At 29.5% G+C, this 10,196-nt stretch overlaps 1 protein-coding gene across 4 annotated transcripts; it reads right to left on the reverse strand.

Moving 5' to 3' along the window:
* Positions 1 to 402: 402 nt before the first annotated feature.
* LOC105147813 (chymotrypsin-C) lies at positions 403 to 7,719 on the reverse strand. Of its 4 annotated transcripts, none has more exons than XM_011059078.2 (6): positions 7,182 to 7,719; positions 6,707 to 6,809; positions 6,277 to 6,445; positions 5,048 to 5,545; positions 4,116 to 4,483; positions 403 to 1,924 (listed from the first exon to the last, which is right to left on the reverse strand). In XM_011059078.2, exons 1-6 carry the CDS (start codon positions 7,187 to 7,189, stop codon positions 1,646 to 1,648), a joined length of 1,425 nt encoding a protein of 474 aa, XP_011057380.1. In that variant the 5' UTR covers positions 7,190 to 7,719; the 3' UTR covers positions 403 to 1,645. The 4 variants fall into 4 exon arrangements, with proteins under 4 accessions (XP_011057380.1, XP_011057378.1, XP_087272191.1 ...); XM_011059076.2 differs by having other exon boundaries at positions 6,707 to 6,932; XM_087416065.1 differs by lacking the exon at positions 7,182 to 7,719 and having other exon boundaries at positions 403 to 1,549; positions 1,624 to 1,924; positions 6,707 to 7,175.
* Positions 7,720 to 10,196: the final 2,477 nt, after the last annotated feature.

The following is a 10,196-nucleotide window of genomic DNA, read 5'->3' on the forward strand; positions in this document are numbered from 1 at the left end:
TTTGTTTCCTCCATCAAAATCTGATGATTGAAATATTTAATTCGGTCATTCAAATGATCCAACGTCACAATTTTCGAACTATTTTGAGTTACAGAGAAGATTAATGGCTTTCTGTTTCTGCTATGCTTGTTTTTTTTTGGATAAAATACTTCTTGAAACATTAATATTACCTGTATAATAAGATTAGTATTACCTGTATAATAAAATATTCAATTAGTAATTATCAAAATATTGGACAACCATAAATAACTTTACTATTTTTTGTTTTAATGACGTCCGTTGGACTCAATTTTAACATATAACTTACAACATACAACATATAACACAATCATTATAAGTTTAATCAGAAGACAAGTGACACTTTTATCTAGTAATAAATTGGAAGAGTTACAAAAGTTAGGCTAACGCTTTTGAGCAATAGTATATTTGGAAATATTAATATTTCATAACAGAAATATTTTCAGATTTTTTAAATATCCTAAATTCAGTTACACATCATTGTACACTGTTTTACTTATACACATCATTATGCATTGTCTTACTTATACACATCATTATACATTGTCTTATTTACATACAAAATTAAAACATGTAAGAATAAAAGTGCATCTCTTATTCTATTTGAAATTTATATTATTTATTACTTATATTATTAAGAACCATAATATAATCTAACATTTATTAATATAATACATATATGAAGAAGAAGAAACACAACATATATTATTATATGGAAAAATCACTATTTTAGTTTAAATTTCTTTTATTAGTGACATCGGTAATTCTCATGTACCGAGCTCATGTACCGAAAATATATCCAAAATTGAAGACTGAAATGGTTCAGAAATAAAACTTGTTACAAAACTTACTTGGATGTCGGTCAAACTTAAGGCCAGACATATATGACATTTTTTTATTTAAAATATTTGTAATACAGGTGTATTTTGCATTTTAGCGGAGCACATGAAAGTATTACATATTTTGTATTTAAAATCGAAAGATTGAAAGTTTTTTATATTTTGTAATTCATATAAAATTTATTGTCAATTTTAGTATTTGAAATACAAAATCCAAAATACTTTCAATCTTTCGGAAATGCAAAATTTATTACTTATTATTTATTACTTTTATTCTGTATATTCTCATGGCATTCAATATGTTAATATTATAAAAGTTATCATTAATATTATAATCTTTTGCAATTACTTTTCCATTCTTTCGACATTCAAGAAATTCAATTTTTGTTATTACATACGAAATTGAATTTGATCATTGTGTAAACACAATTTCCAAACTGTGTTTACGCGACCGTTACAAAAATGCGCTCAGAAAAGAAATTCGAGACTGCTAAGAGTATGGAAAATTTTCTCTCAATAAACCAATAACATACTGAGAATCACCAAATGTTGGCCGAAACGTTTATTTAAAATTCGGTAACAAAAGATTTTGAATATATGACATTGCGCTAAATCCTGCGTGTGTTGTATGCTCCTTTTATTTAGTGTTTATATTTTTAAACCATTTGTTATTTATTTACTTTTATATGTTTCTGAAATACAAAATATATTGTCTTACAAATATTGCTTTTCAAATAAAATTATTTTAATATTTGCCGACTATCACATTTTGTGGCAAGAGACCAGCGTTACGTGTTGGATATCTGCTGTTGAATCCAGGGTAGATATTTGGCCACATCGACATATACGACGTACTTCGTGGGATCACAGAAGGATTTAGTATTAATACGAGCACTAGCCACCGACCGTGAAATAACGCCACGTAATTGATAACGATTCGTGGTTTCATCATGGAGCACCAGTCCACTCCCGCTGTCACCATTGCAAGGAATGTTCGGCGAACCGGCGCAAAAGGTGCGCTTCGAAGTGATAGTTACGAAAAGCGGATGGCTCCAAAGACAGTCCTCCTGCAATCCAATCAACAACATCGGATTATCATTATTTGTACAATTTTACTCGACAACGTGGAATTTGCCAGTTTTCCGTATATATTACTATCGGAATTGTGCAAAATTGTGTTGTTTTAAGAGTGTTATTTTAACACTAGGATCGCTGAACGCGCTAATTTGGCTATTTTCCGATTAATCAAATGTTATTTTGATATTATTTGTACTATTTGGAGTTGTATATATTTTTTTTTATATTCTGTATTAACATGTGTTAATACAATTAATACAATTAAAAAAAAACAAGCAATTGAATATGATCAAAAAGAAAAATATTTTAATCTTATAATAATTCTTCAATATCCGTTTTAGAGAACAATGCTTCATTTAAAAGAAATTTTTTATTAATATGACTAAAGTTTGTATTCACGCGTACTTTAATTAATTGTGATTTAATTAATCACAATTAATTAAAGTTTATATGTGAATATTATATTCTAAAAAAAGAAAGATGTTGATAGAGCATGCAAGGGCAGTTCGATAAAAATTTTAAAATAGATGTAAAAATATTACAATCTATAGTTTGCACATGCAACTTTTACGTCTTACATTTTTAATAAAAGCTGTTTACTTTTACAAACAAAAGATACAATTCTCTTTATAACAATATATTATATATAAAATAAAATTTTCACATATTTCGTAAACAACAAAAAAAAATTAAAATAAGCGATGAATGCAATTTGCACATATACAGTTCACTTTTGCCTTACATTTTCCGCATTACGTTTTTATTGCACTCTGAGCATATTTCTATTTTATGATTTCTCTTACAATGTAATTTTACTTGATACGCTTTCCGTCATAAGATTCTTTATTAATTGATAGATTTGTTACTTGTTTTGTTTGCACATATGAACTTGCAAGTTCTTCAGATAATTGTAATAAATAATTCCTTCTAGAAATTTTTTTTCCTATTCTTTATATATTATCCAGGCATTTATCATTGCCTGGATTTGTCAAATCTAACATATTGTAAAATGTATGAATAGGTCAGCGACGAGCGATAAGAAGTGCTTTCACATTGTACTTTCTTGCCATTTGATTTATTACGTCAACTCCATATTTAGTAGAATTGTATTGTGTTGAGAATTTTCTTCTGGTTGTTAGCTATCTAAATATCATTGTGCATAGAGCTGAGAATAAGAACATTTTTTTTAGCTTTTGCTTGATAAACTGTTTAATTTAAAGTTATATCATATTTGAAAAATCTAGTTGTGTGCAAAGGTTGTTGTTTACGCATAGTGATAGATTTTGATAATAGTTGGAATCTCCTTTCTTCCTCTATTTATTATTTCAACGAAATTCGTATTTTGTTTCTTTAAAATCTTAGCCAATTTGAGAGATGTAAAAAAATTATTAACTGTTATATTCCTTCTTTTTTTTATATACGGCTCTGAAAATTTGAGCACAACATACTCTGACATGCAGGTCGCATATCGTTTTTTTCAAGATATGGTATACATTCAATAGATATTTTGAGTCAATATCTATAATGAATCAGTTTTTCTGAACTTGTCTGGTTTATTACTCGTGTACTATGTAAATGGGCATCTTGCCTTAGAAGGAAACGATTGTTTATCAATGGTAAGATAGGATCCTGGTTTATAAGCTTGACAGTTTTCTACAAATTTATTCCAGACAGTAGAAAATAAAGCAAATTTATTTAATTCTTATTTTTTTAGTCGTTCTTGGTGTGAGGATTTTTTATAAAAGCGAATAAATTTTATAATCTCACGGAAATGATTTCTATACGTATTAATTTTTGTCAATTGTGTCTGTGTGAAGTTTATGCCGAAAATGACAAAAAATTTTTCTTAAGATTTTAATTTCGAAATTTTTTGTCGTTCTCGGCATTAATTCCTCACGTATTAATGCGTATATTTTAATTTTGAAAAAGAATTTTCGAATCTAAAAGAGAAAAAGGTAATTATTCTACAAAAATAACGATTTAGTCTGTAATACAGACGGCTTTAGTATTCCTTTAAAGCAAAAATCTTTAAGTATTTTCTTTCCATGATATAAATATTCCAGATTTGTTGTTATCAAGATATTCCTACATTATGTTTTTGGAGAACCTCATTTGCAATTGTAATTCAATTTGAATATCGATCAAATAACGAAAAAGGGAAATTCTCGTGAAGATTCTTACATTACTCGCTATCGACACCTTTGCCATTCGAGGTTCCTCGGTGTAAGGATGACCCGCTTCGTCTTCGCCCCATCCCACAATATATCCTGTTTTACCGATAATATTTTGAAGATTGGTCGAATTGCTGGACCACAGACAAACAGGTCTGATAGAAGGACTGTATTCGACGGCCGTCCTAAGAATCAAAATCGCCAGATCGGAGTCACTGGTGGTACCTGTGTGTACGTAGTCAGGATGAACCTTGTAGCTTGCAATTTTTCGATTCACGGTTCCTTCCTTCCACTCATGTAATTTAAATCGCCCCAATGCCACTATCAATACATTAGAAGGTATAGTTTCGGTACTATTGAAGGTCAAACAGTGTCCCGCTATAAGAAAAGACATATGCATGAAATACATTTTCTAATAATCCGTAATTGTCCGGATGTCCGGAGAGTAGTAAAAATGTCCTAAATATTTCTTGTATTATATCATATGTGTTATACTTCGAATTGAATTAAATACTGTAAATTAATGACGGAAAATAATTATATAATATGTATATCAAGTATTTACAATAATAAGACAGACAGAATTTTTTTTCTATAAATATCTCAAGACTTCTTGGATATTGAAGATGATTCTGTGTGAGGACATCTTGTGTTTTTTATTTATCCCATCTAGATTTTTCATTGTGCATTTTCCAATTATATTCGGATGAATAGTGAAAATCTGGGAAAACTTATGGACAATTTTTGATATCCTATTTCATCATGCGAATTTAAATAAGTACAAATAAATATTTTGTTATAAATATTTGATGAAAAAAAACACAATACGCGTGCACGCGTAGATATAGGTATAAAATTTATATTGTTTGATGAAGTTCAATTTTTTATTTACGAAAAATAGAGAGTAGAGAATTTAAAATTTTTTTTCTTCGATTATCATACCTGTTAAAACATGTCTATTTGACAGAATGGTTCCACCACATTGAAAGTTGTATTCGTCATTCCTTGCAATGAAGAGTGCTACCAGCCATGGCCACTGGTCTGTCGACGTTTTCTGCCCATTGAAAATCAAAACATTTATAGTGCTCTCGATTCGGCTACTGATACCACATTCATCATTATTAATATTGGTATTGTTATTATTATCGTTACTATTATTATTAGTATTTTTATTGTCATTGCTATCGTTACTGGACTGATGGGTTTTCATGGGCTTTTTCCGATTCTCGTTATTCTCCCAAAAATCCGTAGTAGGATTGGAGTAAATTAGATGTAAGTAGTTTAAACGGTAATGATTTGGGTTGTTTATTCGGTAGATGCTAATATTTCGATACAATAAATTCTCAATGGATTCTGATGAATTTTGCCAAAAAAATGGCACATTGTTTGGCGGATACACAACATGCCCCAACTCAATAGTCGCTCTGATAATTCCATTTCCTGAAACGAAACGTAATATGTTTTCCAAGTTACTTGTTCTTTTAAAGTAAGCAATTTTACTTTCTTTTAGAGAAAAAAATAATTTCCAAAGACAGGAAATAATGGTAAAATCGTTTTTATATAAAGATAAAAAATGGTGTATAAGATAAAAAAAATATATAATGATAAAGAGAAAATTTCGATTATAATGAGTTTTACTTTCCTATTTTCTAGAAATTATGCATAGTTAAAATTAATAAAATTAATTTCAATTAGCGTAGTGCGAAAAAAAAATGGAAATATTCTATTTCTTTAGATACATAAGGTGTCTCAAACTTTTTAACATATTGTATGTGGACAGATAGATCGAACTAAATTGAGACGAAAAGTTCTCCATCATTTTACAATTTTCACAATAGATAATGAAATATTAACTTCTAAAGATTGCCGAATAAGTGGATAAAATTGAACATGTAATACAACTTTGATATGTTTCAGAATTTTTTATGAGAGAAATATTTTAAAGATGTTTCTTAAAGAATTTATAAGGATACCTTAAAATTGTTTTATGCGTCAATTTTAGACATTTTGCTCATTGGATAACTAAAAAGATTGAAAATTGCAAAATGGTAGAGAACTTTTTGACTCAGTTTAGTCCATTCTACCTGTCCACAAGTAATATGTCAAAAAGTTTGGCCCTGTATAAAATATTCTTTATTTGTATTCTTTTCACAAGCAAATATAGTACTCACCAGAACAATATTTTAGATTATTAAACCATATCGCAGATACTGTTGGAATTGGTTCATCGAGATTTAGCGATGGAAAATAGATATGATATGATAAGGGTCTGCCCTGTCGAATAGCTAGAATGGATTCTTTTATCGGTCGTGCCAATTGCAATCGAACAAACGCATCTTTCTGGAACGTAATAATAATTAAGCTACTTCCATTTTACACAAGTACAACTAATATGACAAATTACATTAAAATATAAAATAGCTTTTAAATAATCCAACTAGTCAAATTTAATTTTTATAAAAGCTTCAGAAAAACTTCAAATCGTAATTAACTTTAATGTAATAAAAATGATTTGGAGATTATTTATTTTGATATAAAAAAACAAAAATATATTACAACTTCTTTTCTATATTTTTAATAATAATAATAAAAAATTCTTACTGAAGGCGACATCATAACACTATTTAAGGCCACCCTTAAATAGAATTCACCATTTTCTGAAGGAGATGGGATTTCAATCTGTCCCAGTATACCAGTCTCAGGTCTGATTATATACGTAAAATATTCCGAGCACGGAGTTGCACAATGCACCATGGTACCAAATAGATGCGATATCAATATAATCAAGATAGAAATTTTTACCATTTTGTGAGTCTGTGTTACAAAACTAACGACAAACATGGTTTACATGTGTATTTAATGTTTATAAATTGTTAATATTTGCTACAATTAATTATCGAATTAATCATTATTAATATCAAATAATTAACATTAAATTTATTTCTTAATTCAGTCCAGGAAGAATCTTATTATTGTTTCGAAAGAATCAATAATTTTGTTTGAAAAAAACATAGAAATACTACAAATCTAGCATGTTAATGGGAATGTATAATTGATATAATTAGTATTTACATACCTCGTCATGTCTAATTTTGAATCGTTGATAAGATTAAAGGAAACAGGATTTCGAAATATAAATACACAAATAAATCCTAGCAATGAATCATACAATAAAATTTACGCGTTTTGAGAAAATTACTTTAATTGCTAGTTATGTTTTTTTAGATTATTACAAAAAAAATTGTTCCATAAGATGAATGTATCCGCCCGCGGAAGATATTTTACGCATTCTACGAGCACATTTATTTCACATCTTGCTTATTCAATCATGGAACCGGTTGTAGCGAATGCAATCATCGCTTTATTTAACTGATTATGAGTTTGTTAAGAATTAACGCGACTCTCACGTAAAACTGTCTGCTTTCACTTTATTACATCTTTTCACTGTGTATATCAGTAATGCTGACGTTTTGCTGACTTATATCGAACTCCATCTAATAATTTCTTATTGATTATTAGAATAAGTTTCAAGCACTTCAAATTAAATTTCTTCAATACCTTCTTATTTACGTATTTTATTTATTATTTATTCCTGTTTATTTCTGAGATATTCTTTGAGGTACTCTTGGCGAAACATTTTGAACATTTTGCTTCTGAATGATTCGAAATTCAATGCCACGGCAACTAGTTTCAAATATTTAGTATATTAATCCTAGGAATTACGCTCTTGCGATCTTACTGAATTCACTTTATACATTTGACTAGTTCTTTATTGAAATATGTTTACAATTTCTATGCTGAAGATGCGTTTGATTGACGCAATAGTGGGGTACTGCAATCAAGGTTATTGCATTTAATTCGTCGAAGATAGCATGCAAACATAAGGCAATGCAAGGAAATTAAGTAAACGTGTTTAGATCATCCTGTCGGCTTGGAAAATTTTGCGCGAGAAGTAAAAAAGGGGGAATCCACTGATGCATATTGTTAAGTTAGTCAGTTTTACTGTCGTCATCCTCACTATCAAAGCAATCGAACATTTATTATTAACAGTCTATGTCGATAACTTGTGCATCCATTCGTTTTATGTAATCATGTTTTCATGTAATCATGTTTTTAATTTTGATTCTTCCTCTGTCGTTTTTTCTTAATTAACTTTTCCTTCTCACTCATATCTAATTAGTGTCTGTAATGCAGTTTCATCATCTGTGATTAATCAAAGAATTAAAATATTCATATTGTTGAATAGCATTGGTTTTAAAATTACGTAGAATTGTGTCATTTCAAAAACATTTACGAAAATTTAAGAACGTATCTTTTATCACGTGATCTGTGATTGTGCTTATAGCTTTTAATTAAAGTATTGAAAGTAAAGAAGGCTCATTGTGTCTTAACTGTGTCTAAGATCTAATTCATACCAAGCTAAAAAATTGCACCAAGCTTTTGTCGCAAATATAAAGGCAAACATAATACGTTATTATATTTGTCAAATTCGGTAGATGATAGCAAGTCCTGCGACAGTCAGTGCATCAAAATCATTATTCAAGATCTTTGGCATCTCAAACTTTACTAGGACAAACTTTACTAGCTACGACAAAGTGATTGGTTAGATTACGTAAAAATGATTTTGACGAATTGATGATTTCGACGTCGATTTAACATTGATGTTGATTTGATGAATTGACAGTCATTTCTCACAGGGTATTCATCATCGGCCTGAATATTCTCTTGCATGCTACTTTAACTTCGATATGTACAACAATACAATCTCGCACTAATTAACTCGGATAGCTAAGTTCATTAGCATAAGAAAGGAAACAATTGCTTGACACTAGTTTTTCTTTAGTTGTCATTATGTTTTTGTTACTAATATGGTAATTTCGTTTAAGACAACTTCAAAGAATTAGCAGATAACGGTTGTTAGCGCAAATAAACAGAAATGTTGTAACATACTTATATTGTTGTAAAAGTTATTACAATTTAAACTCCGAATCGCTGTTTTACCTCCTTGTACATATGATTTACAATACATATATACATACGTACACATATGATTTATAAAACATTAACACATCACTACTACATCAATATCGCACGTACTTGTATGCACAAATTTTTAAGCATATCAATTTTTATCAATTTAATCGTAAGTTTAGTTCCTTTCACAAAGGATTAGCAGCATTTTCATTCCTGTCAATTAGGTGCTTATATCAGGCTACTATTGATAAGAAAAAGCAATTTCCGCAAGCTAGTCAAATCGTAGTCAAGACACGAATGTGTGTCTTAATCCTACTTGCAAACCATTTTCGCAAAAGCAATCTGTTCTATTGCAAATATAAATTGGCAAAATTAATTATTATGCCATTATCATAATTATTAACGATTAAACGCGGGTCTTTAGATATTACTAGCGTCCATCGATATGGCTAATCGATTAAATAGGTATCAATTATTATTGATACAAATATGAAACAAATTTCTGGAATCGCGAATATTTGTCTTAGCCCCAGCAGCGCAGAAAATGACATCAAGCTAAACGAGTTATAGCAGTGAGACACATAATAGCACTAAAAGAAGATAATACATTCTTTATGCGAATAATCATAAAAATCGTAGAACTGCATCTCGAAGCGGACAAACTGATCCGAATAGTGGCAGAGTAATAAGAAAGAGATCAAACTCGAGGTCTGAAAGTGGGGCTTGAAACACGGTTAGGAAACTCATGAAAAATCTGGCAAATGTGATTTTATATGTGTCACACGTATGTATGTATATATGTAGTAGTATGTATGTGGTAGATATATACGTGTGATCACGTGACAGTCAATACTTCAACTTTTCCGCAAGGCGTGATGACACTAAAATCATATCTACATTTCCCATGGATTTTCCTACACCGTCGAGTCTTATTTCAAGACCGTCTTAGAGACTTCGCACAATAAAAGGAACAGACAATAGAGAACAAAAATTTCAACCTATCAGAAACTGTGTTTTTTACAATACATGATTTTTAATAGGTTGAAATTCTTATTCTTTGTTCTTTGTTCCCTGTTCTTTTAAATAATATCTTAAGACGCTAATGCAGCCTTCTGGT

Source organism: Acromyrmex echinatior, chromosome 19 (assembly GCF_024713525.1).
Source record: "Acromyrmex echinatior isolate Ae372 chromosome 19, ASM2471352v2, whole genome shotgun sequence".
NCBI classification, from domain to species: domain Eukaryota; kingdom Metazoa; phylum Arthropoda; class Insecta; order Hymenoptera; family Formicidae; genus Acromyrmex; species Acromyrmex echinatior.

Bases quoted from the DNA above. Each gene is read 5' to 3' on its own strand.
- LOC105147813 (XM_087416065.1), bottom strand. From the start codon at position 6,946: ATGTTTGTCGTTAGTTTTGTAACACAGACTCACAAAATGGTAAAAATT. The intron at 4,484-5,047 runs GTATGATAATCG...CTTTTCTTATAG, and splicing joins AAATAGACATGTTTTAACAG to CGGGACACTGTTTGACCTTC. The intron at 1,925-4,115 runs GTAAGAATCTTC...ATTGGATTGCAG, and splicing joins AGGTGTCGATAGCGAGTAAT to GAGGACTGTCTTTGGAGCCA.